Below are 12,933 nucleotides of genomic sequence, written 5' to 3' on the forward strand. Positions count from 1 at the left end.
CTCGACCAATCAGAAACCATGCAGGCCCCGCCCTGAAAGTTCCTGGACCTTTGGAAACAACTACCCCCCGAGCAGGGACTTTTCAGGGGGAAAGTCAGTTACCTCATAGCTAAATTTAGACCCTGGTTCCTGCTATCGAAAGAGTCCTAGTTCCTGGGAAAAGTTCCTGCTTTTGATAATTAAAATGTATGCTAAGACACCCAGTTACATCTGCACGAGTAAGATTAAATCCTCTTTAGACTCCTTCAGCGAGGCTGGAGGTGTCTAGACTGTGTGAATGTTCAGCACGCTAGAAGAGAGAGGTTGGAGGTTATACATCCTATTTCTTCCTCGAGATAAAGCAATCTTTTCTGCACAGGAGGAACCTTTCTCAGCACTGTGTTCTAGTTAGTACCAGAATGCATGCAGTCATCATGTTTTACTATTTGTAGAAGTTCTGACGCAGAAATTCCTCCTCCACTTTTGCCACTTATGCTGAGTGGGAGCGTTTCTTCCTCTGCAGCTCTCGTTGGACATTTCCTCACTGGGGGATAAATTAGAGCTCAGGAAGGACCCTTTAACACTGATAACTGTCACTGCAGAGGAGACAGAATACTCCAGCCAGCGTCTTCACACTGCTGTTCCCCTCTCATAAATATTCAGATGTGGAGAACACTGTGGGGAGGCGGGGTCTGACGCGTCGCGCCGAGCAGCCGCTGCAGCGAGGGACCGCTGTTGTCATGTGGCAACCGGGGAGGCAATAACGGACGCAGCGTACCGGGACGCCACATTGTGTGAATCCCTGTAATTATAGTCTCTGCTGTTTGTGTGTGTGTGTGTGTGTGTGTGTGGATCCGTAAACAGGAAGTGTGTGTGTGCATCTGTGCGTCTCACACACACCTGTAGCCCCTCGTGTGGAAGAGGAGCTCGAGGCCTTTGGAGAGCTTTTGTATCCGTTCCACTCCTGAGCTGATGCTTTTCATACACTAATCAACGCCTGTTTACGCCCGTTTGTGCGCTTCTTTCGGCGAAGGCGGGTTTGCGCGCGTGCGTGCGTGTCGTCCTCTGTGTCTCGGGAGGTCGCGTCACAGCCGATGGTGGGTTTGCGGCTCGTAATGACCGATGTTGAAAGGCATCCGCGGAGTCACGCTCGCTAATTATCAGCTGTGCGCCTTCAAAGAACATTATCAGCACAAAGACCTGCAATTAGACACACACGCACACGCACACACCCGTGATCCCTGCACACCCTTTATCAACTCTTCCTCCTCTTGATTGCTATTGTCATCTTTTTAAACCCTCCTCCATTTTTAACTCCTTCTCTCTTCTCCCTACGACCCCCAGGACCCTCTTCACCTCCGTCCCTCCGCCCTCTTTCCCGCCTGTTTTCATTTCCTGCCATCCGTTTATCCTCCCCATCCTAACCTTATCGTCTCTTTCAGCTCCCTTGTTTCCACTTTTCTCTCTTTTCCTCCTCCTCCTCCTCTTCCCAGCTCCTCTTCCTCCTCCCAGCCCAAAACAGACGCTTAAATAACGAGCGGGGTGTCAGTCAAACCGCCAGAGAGCTTCGTTAGAGGAGGAGAGCGCACAGGATCAAATTACACGCCCAGTTCTCTTTTGTGTGGTTGTGTGTGTGTGTGTGTGTGTGTGTGTGTTTGCAGGGGATTGTGGGGGGTCGGCAGCGGCGGCAATGATAGTGGTGGTGGTGAAGGCAGAGAGGAAGTAAACACACGTTCAGGAATGACGCAGCTGTGTGGCGGATTACTGTCACACACATCATTTGTGTGTGCATGTGTGTGTGTGTGCATGCGTTTGTGTGTGTGTGTGCGAGCTCACAACCTTGCCAGTTTTCTCCAATCAGACAGAAAAACAAAAGCAAACTATTTTGCCTAATTATTCACAGCCACAGTCGTCGTCTCTCCGGTTCTCCTCCCGGTGTCTCGTTCTGTGCAGGAGCTCGTTGTTTTGATCGGAGCTGATTCACCTGCTGGGTTCGCGTGTGAATAAAATCAGGTGCAGCTCCTCACTATGCAGGCTTTATTCTTTAAAATCAATATCATGCAAGTCGGCTATGAGAACATGCTGCAGGCTTTTGCTGAATTGATCATAATGCAGAACGTTTGATCGCATACTATCATACTATCATACTAATCATACTAACCATGACGTAAAATTGAGTATGTCGTGCGTTCCCATCTCATAGTATGCAATTTTGTGTATGCGAGAAATGCCCGGATGTAGACTAGATCAGCCCAGATTTGAGTATGAGACGGGAGCTCACTGGTTGAACTCAACCGCCCCAAAATGCATTGCGGCTATTCAGCTTCTACTATGGCGGAGATGGACCGAAGATCATACCGGACATACGTAAACAATTAAGTCAGGTGAGAAGACGGCTCGGAGTATGATGCAAACGGCATCCTAATAGTCAGGTTAGTAGGCAGTATGCAGTACATACTGTTCGAGTCCGTAGTAGGCAGTCAGTTAGCAGTTTCGGACACAGCAAGTGTCTCGTGTGACGTCCACGGTCGGCTCCGGTTGTAACTCTTGATTTTCCTTTTCAGACTGTTTACTTCATCTGAGCGTCGAGTTTGTTTCTTCTTCTTTGGATTTTCACTTCTTGTTGAAGTTGTATCTGTAGTCATCCATCTTTTCTCTGTTTGTTCAGCCATAGTAGATTACTGTTTACTCGCAACACTTGCAGAGAGCGGAAAAGCAGCCGCTTAGCTCCGCCTACCCTCTCTGGCAGACCAACCACTGCTGGCTGATGGAAAACGCGTCACTAACTGGGCGACGCTTGGGATTCTTTCCATGAAAGTTGATATAATTCATAGGCTCAATCACTATTGTGTTACCTCATTCGGCGACTTAACAGACATGTATTTAAAGATTATTAATTTCAGCATGAATTGGAATTTGCACCCACCTGCCAATTTTAATAAATTCTAATCTTACACTTTTTTTCTGCCAAAAAACACCTTAAGTGCTAAAATATTAGTGAGAAGAAGAATGACAACAACCCAACCTGAATACATGGACAGTTTCCAAAGTGGGTTTCTCACTGACAGCTATTAGATTCACTTCATTTCATTACAGAAGGAGAATCAGCCTGCACAGACTCAAAGCTCGACACGGATCGCCTGCTTTCCTCTTTGCAACATTTCTATACTGTTTGTCTGCAGCGTTAAATCCTCTGATAACATACTGTAGCTCGTGGATGCCGTGTCCTTAAAATGCAGACGCTCCAAACTCAAGACTAATGTATTATTTGGTCCAACATCTGAGGCATCATGAATCCCCTGCAGTTTATTTGTCCTCTGAAATGGTTGCAATTTCACCGACTTCATTCAGAAAATAGCAGGATAAAAGAGAATGTAGTCAACGGCTCGACGACTGCTCGGGAAGGCGTGCGTGACAGAAATCCTCCTGTTCGTATTTAAAGGGCCAGTTCACCCAAACCACAGAAACACCCGGAACAAATGAAACACGTCGTCGTTAACGACTCACAAAAACGCCTGTTGCTGTATGTTTATGAGACGATCTATTTGTGTGAGTGTTGGATTATCTATGGCGATAATACAGGCCACAAAACATTATCTGTGCATTGTAATTCTTTACGGTGTTAAATGGGTCAAACAGGTGAGAAAGTGTCCCGACTGGGTTTTTCTTCCCCTCGACGATCTCGCTCCGCGCTGGGAGAGATGCGAGGCCGCTGATGGTTTTCAGGGCAGGATATTCGTCCTTTTCCTGTTAACTCTGCCTCAGATGAGAAATAGGTGCTGCTATTTTAAGATCCTCCCTTATTTAAACCTTCTTCTCCCCTTCTCCCCCTCCTCGTGCTTGATCTGTCGTTCTGTCGCCGAAGGGTTTAGTTTAATGACCCTCCTCGGCCGTAGATCTGAGCGGCGTCACATCTTTCCTTTCCAATTTCCCTTTTTTTCCTCTCCCGTTAATTCTCTCTCTCTCTCTCTCTCTCTACCCACCCCCACCATCTTCTCTGGTCTTCTTCTTATCCGTCTGTGAGGCTACCACCACCAACACCGGTCTGGTGTTAAAGCTAGAAGGCCTGTTGATGTAGTCAGTGTTTGGCCTGAAGCCTGGAGATACACTGCGCGCCTCATTGAGGATGAGGCCAAAGGGGAGAGAAGGAGGGAGGGGTGAGAGGGGAAAGGAAAGAAAGACAGAGAATAAAAGATGTGTACAGTACCTTTGTATCGGCCCGGAGAGGTCACTGGCGTCCTGCCTGCAAGGAAGAAGAAGAATAGAAGATTTGTAAAGGAGTATAATATAAAATGATTTACTAAAACATGAAACACGTGAAGAAATGTAAGGTAAGCATTGATTGAGACCCTTATTGTCTCATACTACGCTGACGACATTGTGGTGTCACTATGGTCACTGGAAACTAATTTTAACTCGTTATCCATCAATGATCTATACCGCTTATCCTGTTCAGGCTCGCGGGGAGGCTGGAGCCTATCCCAGCTGTCATTGGGTGAGAGGCGGGGTTACACCTGGACTGATCACCAGAGACAGACAACCTTTCACGCTCACAGTCACACCTACGGGCAATTTAGAGTCACCAGCATGTCTTTGGACTGTGGGAGGAAGCCGGAGTACCCGGAGGGAACCCGCGCACGGGGAGAACATGCAAACTCCACGCAGGAAGGCCCACTACGTCGGAACGTGAGGAAAAATCACAAACCACTGCACCTCCGTGCAGCCCAGTTGCACGAAGATGATTTAATAAATCCACATTGTGTGACCTCACAGCAGAGTGCAAACATTTTCCCATCTCTGTTCCCTCCAGGGGGACAATTCCTGACCACCTTATCCCGTCTAAGCTGCCTGTTTCTGAACTGTTGTACCTTAAAATATCATCTTCAGACTGTATTTGAGAAGTGGACATAGCCCTGTGATGTCACTTTTGTTTATGGAGTCGTGTTTCAAGCCTCTGGTTTTCTGCAGTCGTCATCTACCACAGTGAGCCGTCCAGCTCAACAGGCCCCTGCTTGCCGTTAGAAGGAATGTAGGTTTAGGCGGAGCGTTGCAGGGGGGTTGTAACAAATTAATCGAGCGATCCTTTTTTAAAAGTCTTTTCCTTTTCTCAGCACCCGACTCATGTTTATGAAATCTGTCGGACGACATCGTTTCCCCTTCTACTTCGCCCTAACAGTGAGCAGCGAGATGGAGCACGCGCTACGTAACGACACAGTATGGAAAATGACAAACTGAATGTTTGTTAGGAGAGCTTTCTGAAGTGTGCATAATGGAACAAAGAGGAATGTAACTGGTGGGTCAAAAACAGTCTGGAAAATATTAAATATAGTAAAAGGTCTGGTTGCCAGGTCTGCAGTTTTCCTGCAGAATTGGGCTTCTTTTGAAGCGTTGCTGCGGACCATGTGCGAGGCCCTTTAGAGGCGTGAGGCCCTGTGCCGCTGCACACTTCACACAGCCCATACAACAGCTCTGGGTTTAGGATACTATATGTCCACCTCTAACATGGGCTACGTGGTACAGTGAGTTCTAATGGGGGAATAATGCTAATGCCAAACGCCTGTTCCTGCACTAGGTATCTCTGGTTGATCCTTTAGCAAGCCTTTCTGGCAGAAAGCCCTAAGGGCCTCCTGGTACTGGTCTGAGCTTGGTGTTGTCAGTACGCACATCATGGCAGAGGTGAAGAGATCAAAGAGGACATTTTTAGAGAAGAGAAAAAGAGGCAGGACGAGAAAAGGAACCGCAGTCCCAAAGAGACGAGGCGCAGAACGCAAAAAATACCAGTTCTTGCATAATGTTTCTGTGACTTTAACTACTTTTCACAGTAAAACAGTTGGGCGCCATTGACTGCAGTGTTTCTGAAAATGTGATTCATGTAAGAATAAGAAACAAAACACACACAGAGAGTTTTCTAAGTAGTAAATTGGTCTTGTCTGTCCTTGGGAACAGCAGAGAAACTTGCTCGTTCCACTGGGTTTTCCCCGTAATTCCCTGCTGCTTCCCCTTTCTCCGCTCTTCCCTTTTTGTTTTATCCCTTCCTCCAATCCTCTCTTCCTCTTCTGCTGCATGTAAATAAATTGGTCCCCAGGCCCCACGAGAAGACACAATGCGTGTGTGTGCGTGTGTGTGTGTGTGTGTGTGAGCCAGCATTGCACTCACTCAAAACACACACAAACACGCACAACCCTCCAGAGCTTAGAGCTGCTCCGAATTAGCAGGGGTTTCATGTCGCAGAGGTAAATAAATTAATAATGAATTAACAATGCTGTCATTAAGAGCCAGTGTGTGTGTGTGTGTGTGCGTAAAACAGAGGGAGATTGTGCGTGTGTGTGTGTGTGTGTGTGTGTGTTATGATGAAATGCCGAGAAAAAACTCCTTGCTCCTCCTCAACACAGTGGCCAATCACTGCTATCGCCACTCTTTGCATTTCAAAGACACACTCTTGTCTGTTTCATCTCCGACCACAGAACGCTCATCCTGTTATCCTGCTACACACGCACATGCACGCACGCACGCACATATAAGACAGCCACCTCCGCCCGCTTCAGTCCATTTTCCCAATGCCATGAATTATGAAAAAGTGTAAATGGAACATCAAACACACACTGCTTGCACTCGCAGGTTTACACACACACACGCACACACACCAGCTCTCACATTTTAACATCTACATACATGTGCACAAGCAAAACGTTTGCACTCCACGGCTCCTCTTACTTATTAAGAGCTGCATGTTTAAACATCCTCTGCAGCTTAAATGTAACAGACACACTTTAACAGACTCTAATACAACTTCATTAAAGTGTTCATTACAGAGAACAGTGACACTAAAGACACGCTCAAACAACAAAGAGCTCCTCTTGTTCTGTTCGGGGTGATGAAATCCGGAGTCAGGATGTTCCACTGATGTCAGATTTTACATGTGTAAGATTCAGACTTAAAAAGCTGCAATTATTAACTTTAAAAAAGTGTAATTAAGACGTTTCTCGCTCTTATTTCTGGTTAAAATTACATCTTTTCTCAGAGCTCACTTATTGCAGGAAGTCGAAGAGAAGACAGCGACCCGATGGCTCCGTAAGATCCCCAAAACAAAGAGCATACACGATGTAATCATGTCGCTTTAGGGAACTGAATTAACCCCAGCATTTGTTTGCTTTATAATTATCTATGTGTGGTACCATGAGCGAGTTAACATGGTTTGTTTTTGCACCGATGTTCCCAGAGATTACCCGTCAGTCAAACCGTGGGAATGTCCTTTGTTTCTCTACCCTTTCTGTACCTGACGTTCTCTGCTAATGCTAATGCTAATGCTAACTCTCCCATTCTTCTCCAGTGTCTTCTAATGTAGTTTGACTGAATGCTTCTTTCTCGAGTTTAAAACATTCTGTCTTTCATTTTTGGTCAATAAAACCGAACAATAAACCTTTTGGTTTCACAACGTGTCTTACATGTCTCCTTAATAAAACCTTCCTCGACTGTTTTATACGCTGACAGTTCAATATTTTTGTCGTGGAATAATCCTGTGATATTTTTCCTTATTTGACTGAACTGCAACGTTAACCAGGTGAATTTTTGCTGCACGTCCAAAACTCATTGTATCAGTACGGAAGCCCTGAGCGGACATGCATCCATACATTTTATTTACTCCCTTTTTTCCTGTGATAACGAGTCCTTTACGGTAGTTTTCTCGAGATCTCGACTTATTTATCTCGTTACTGTGACGACCCCACCTTGTGGAGAGCTACATTATCGCGCGAGAATTGAGAAATCACGCGATAACATCAACGTTAAACAGAGCAACACACAAACAACAGTTCAGTTTGCAGATCTGAGGTTGATTATCTGCTCATTTGGAAATCATTCCGTGATTTTTGTGCTTCTACCACGGAGGAATACACTACTTAATTAAAAGTGTTTTTTCGAGATTTCAGTGTGTTGATCTTAAAATAAAAAACGTAACTCTGTACCGGTCTGAACATGGTGTTTTATTTTGAAATGACCGGATGCTGTAAGCTGCTTTCGTGTCTGACTTCCTGTTTGGAACGATCTGCTCTGTTCAGCTTGAAGCGTGTTTGAAGCGGCCTCCGTCAAAAATAGACCCGGCGCGTATCTTTAGCGGAGCAGAGCGGAGACATGCTTCTGGGACGTGGCGGGGAGGGACCGCAGCGCGTGCTGTGGAATCACGAGCATTGACTTGAATGGCCGCGATCGACTCCGGAGGTCGCGGCGCACACGGAACGCGCCGGAGACGGATCCTGTGGAATCGAAGGGTTATGCTGGGAGGCTCCAATTACAGGGTGAATATTAGATATAAAATAAAATATATAAGAAAAAAAGGTGCAGTAATAAGACAAAATAGAATTTAAATGAAATAAGGATGTTTAAGAAATATGTACCTTTTTCTAAATATATGCAAAATATACACATTTAAGGCAGAGGCAGAAATGTACATTCATGATCATCTAACGTTACTGTGGTGCAAGTGTCTCGACAAAACAACTTGAAATTGCTCGTTATCACTACTTAAAAATGTCTGGATGCATGTCCGCTTCGGGCTTCCATAGATCAGAACTGTTTCTCAGCGAGCTTTATTTTGAAAGTCTCGCCACTATTGCTCATTTGTCATCGCTGTCTTAACCTCTGTCTGAACCTGAAACATCATAAAAAGAGTCGAGAACGTGTTCCTTTAAAATGCATTTATATGACCTCACACATGCACTCACACAAGGATCACAACAGGGCTGTTTGTCCTTGTTCATAACAAGCTGACATTTAAAGATAAATGGTTTTTACAGGACAATTGTTTGTGCGGAAATATCCTGAAAAGCCTTTTGGAAACTCTAAATTGCTGTGGGAACTTTATTATTACACAAGAGACCCATTTAGGTCTGGACAGTATCTTACCCTTTTAAAACATTCTCCTCTGACCAGAATTTTTATCAGCCGCACGACCGCAGAGTCGCTTCAGAAATAAACACAGCCTTCTGCAGAAGCACAGAGTATTCTGTCGGAGGCACATAGAGGCTTTTAGGTCCGACTTCTGGAGTATCAATTGCCCCTTGTTGATCTACATAAGTCGAGCCGACAAGATTTGGGTCAGAATTGATCAGTGGGATGGAAACAGATGGGGAAAAACAGCGTCCAGGTGGACGGCAGCCAGACTTATGCTTCACGACAGACAGCTTTTTGGCGGCGTGCAGCAAGCGGAGCGCAAACTCCTGCAGGCCGCGCGCCGCTGCAGGCCTGGCGGAGACGTAAAACGAAGCTGAAACGTGAGGGAGTCCTCGGGCGACAGTGCCAGAGCCGGCGCAAAGACGGAGCAGGTGGCAGGACCCGGAGAGGACCACAGGCACATTTGGACACACACACACACACACACACACACACACACTCTGCATTAGTATTACATGGAGGGAGACACAAGGAGCCAGCTGTCACGGCACTTCTAAACACCATCGATGACAAGAGCATTCCCACGTCGGAGCTTTTAAAGTGATTTCTCTCTCTTCCTCGTGCAGAAGAACAGATATTGGAAGCGACATGGAAGCTTCTGTGACGTGTAAAACACGGGGTACCGCGTTAAGGTCTTATGGGAATGCTGATCCATAATCAATGACGCGAGAAACCAGGTTACTGGGAGAGGAATCAGGTTACAGGTTGCACGGCAATAACCTGGCAACTGCAAGACCTGCATGCAACAGTGCAGTGTATCTGAGTTTCACAGGTCTTCTAGATATTGTTCTCGGTTTAAATTAAAGTGTGTCTATTTAATCCTCTCTGTTCCTGTTAATGACACAAGGATGAATAACAGGAACACCTTTCTGTGTGATGCACGATAACCTTTCTTTAGCTTTCAGAACAACTGAGCTGAGCTCACGATGCATTTGTATCCCAACCTGTTATATATTGTTGTAGGCGGAGCCAGGGAGATGTCAATCAATACGTAACCATGCAGAACGATCTGTTTTTTAATACTTGTTCTTTCTTAAAGGAGCAGTGCGCCCCTGGAAAAAGCCGCTGTCAGTTAAAGTTGGTGCTGGAGCAATAAACTGTGGAGAAAGTTGCACAAACAGCTCGTGGTTTCGCCCATTCGACATTCCTACAACACCCAGCGTGCATTGCGCCCCTCCCTCTGAAAGGATCGGCCCAGCGAGAGACGCTGGAGAAATACTACCGTTTCTCTGCAGGCAACGGCTCAGAGTTTGACAGAATCCGACTAGGACGAGAATATACCGGTGGATCATCTAAAACATCGCCAGGTCTGCAGTCTACGTTTCAAACCTGACGCTTCTGAACGAGACATGACATCGGCGAGGAAGTGGAGAAGTGGATAGCGTCCTCCAAAGGCACAGAGCTGCATTTTTTCCCACCATAAAGGCACGATATACTGAGGTTGGCCCTTTAAAGCTCAGCCATCTTCTCTAGCTTCGTCTCGTTCTCCTACAAAATACTTCCTCCTCCTCTCTGCAGCCCATCTGTGTCGTTCTAACACTCTCTCCGTTTCTAACACTTCTCTCCTTCTCACCTGCCACGCTGCTTTTCACATATACACCAACCCGCTTCACATACCGTACCCACAACCCCCCCCACCAATCAACACATCCCAACACACACTTCTTTAAACACCAATAAATGCATTCACGCACTTGACTTTCACACCTTCACAAGACTTCCCACTTCTCCTTTCTTCGTCTTTATCTCATCTCCATCGCAGGTGTGTGTGTGTGAGAGACAGTGAGTGTCATTCTGACAAACTGTGCCAGGTCTTAAGATGATGTCAGATGTGGGCTGCTGGCCCGCCTCCAGGTGGAAACTAAACTCTCCCATTGGAGGACGCGTCTCACAGAAGGCCCTGCCAAAGCGCTGACGGGAGGAAGTTGATTGGACGACACGGAGGCCTGAGCGACACCAACGAGCTGGCGTTTTATTCATCATCCTCTGACTGATGCTGCGTTCACGGTGTGTGCCGGTGTAACGGGAGAAACAGAGTGACTCAACTGTTAATGAAGGCACTGACTCAGATGTGTCCGTGAATCTGAAACCATCAAGTTTGAGGTTTCTTATCGCTTTGAGAGGAGACATTCCTCCCAGATCTTCCTGCTGGCTTAAAATCTGTCTGCAGAGAAGTTTGTTTCCACACTGATGGAGGAAAGCAGCAGTGGTCAACCTGATGGGAAGATTTTAAAGATTTCAGGGGGAAAAAAAATCACTAAAATCCCCACAGAAACTTCAAAAACCACTCCTGCAGCATAATCCACTCCTCTACTGTCCATCTGCTCGCTCAGTATGTACTGAGCATCTCATACTTTTGCCAAAAAAATGGCTGAATGGACCTCTATCTGTGTCATGCTATCGTCCTCCTGAAAGCTCTGAAGCTCTGCCAGCAGCAGCACAGCCATATTTTGGCAAAAGTTGGATTTGTTTGAAAATTCAAAGGATTTGAACAGACAGCGATGGAGTTAGCTGAGCTGCTGGAGTGACTTTAGAAGTTCCTGTGTGCGTTTCATTACTTTTAACACGATCACAATTTGACGGCCCTGTTTGTTGTATTTAAAGACGGATCTGTAAACTAACTATTACCTTGAAATGTTGAACAGAACCTTTGCATGAAGGTAAGATCCTTTTCTTAAACAGAAACAGCTGCTGCATCGCTGCCGTCAAACCCACCAGAGTCCATTGAAAAAAACAGCTGTTTTACTTTGTAGAACAGAGTTGCAGGTCGACGGCGGCCTAGTGCGGTTAGTTTGTTTGTGTTGTTTGTCACTTTGGTGTTTTAAAGTGATTTTCATTTAAATAAATGTCTGTTAAGTTTCTATCTGTCGCAGACTGAGGTAACACAATGGTGACTGAGCCTGTGGCCCACTGATGAAAGCCTTTGCATGTGCAGTATTACGGACTAGGAGTCGGTGGCGACTCTCGTGGAAAGAATCCCAAGCAGCGCCCAGTTAGTGACGCGTTTCCCAGTTTTCCATCAGCCAGCAGTGGTTGGTCTGCCAGAGAGGGTAGGCGGAGCTAAGCGGCTGCTTTTCCGCTCTCTGCAAGTGTTGCGAGTAAACAGTAATCTACTATGGCTGAACAAACAAAGAAAAGATGGATGACTACAGATACAACTTCAACAAGAAGTGAAATCCAAAGAAGAAGAAACAAACTCGACGCTCAGATGAAGCAAACAGTCTGAAAAGGAAAGCGACCGTCAGCCAGGAAAATCAAGAGTTACAACCGGAGCCGACCGTGGACGTCACACATGCAGCACTGTCTGGATATCTGGGAAGTATGTTCCTGCAGTTACCGTTTATCGCCACAGGTGCCGCCAAAGAGACCAAACCGAGATCTTTGAGATTAGCACTTTAAATATTTAGACACAACACATTACATGTGTAACACAAAATAATAACAAATGGCCGAGGCAGCAGCAGACAAGTAAGTCTCTGGTTCTTTGAGATTAAATGAGAGTTTTTGTCGATGCAGTCTGGTGGGTTTGACGGGAGCGATCTAAATCTTACTCTGTAACAAAAAGGTGCATCAATGAAGAGACAGTTTTAATAACAACCTGAGTCTGTCAGAGGAAAAAATAGGAACTTTTAGTGGACGTTGTTTCATTGGGCCGTTTGCCCTAAAGGATGTTGTTGCAGACCTCACAGCTCGCTCTGCCTCCGCTGAAGGTTAACACGAGCTGCTGCAGCACTGCCATTTGAAAAAAACCCTAAAGATTGCTTATATTATTGTGTAAACTATAAAAAAAATCAATGCAATAATACACCGTTATATTACAGTCTATTCATTCAGCAATTCAAACCTGCAGTGTAATGTTGGTGTTGCTGTTAAAAGGCCATTACACTGTAATACGCAGCAGTAAAACTGTGTATGCGTGCGCTGTAAAAGGGTCTGAAGCAAGTGGCCCCAACAGGCTGCATTTACTGCGTGTGTGCGCGTGTGTTAGCGGGGACGCATGCGTTC

General features: G+C 45.9%; 1 protein-coding gene across 1 annotated transcript in view; it reads right to left on the minus strand.

The window, feature by feature from the left end:
* Positions 1-12,933, minus strand: part of celf2 (cugbp, Elav-like family member 2) — a 226,730-nt gene that overhangs the window by 175,159 nt on the left and 38,638 nt on the right. The window contains exon 2 of the mRNA XM_069670725.1: positions 4,187-4,222. Coding sequence (XP_069526826.1) covers positions 4,187-4,222 — 36 coding nt within the window. The remainder of the gene's footprint in view (positions 1-4,186; positions 4,223-12,933) is intronic.

Source organism: Semicossyphus pulcher, unplaced genomic scaffold (genome assembly GCF_022749685.1).
Source record: "Semicossyphus pulcher isolate SPU_LCO1_2020_fin unplaced genomic scaffold, fSemPul1.0.p SCAF_20, whole genome shotgun sequence".
NCBI classification, from domain to species: Eukaryota; Metazoa; Chordata; class Actinopteri; order Labriformes; family Labridae; genus Semicossyphus; species Semicossyphus pulcher.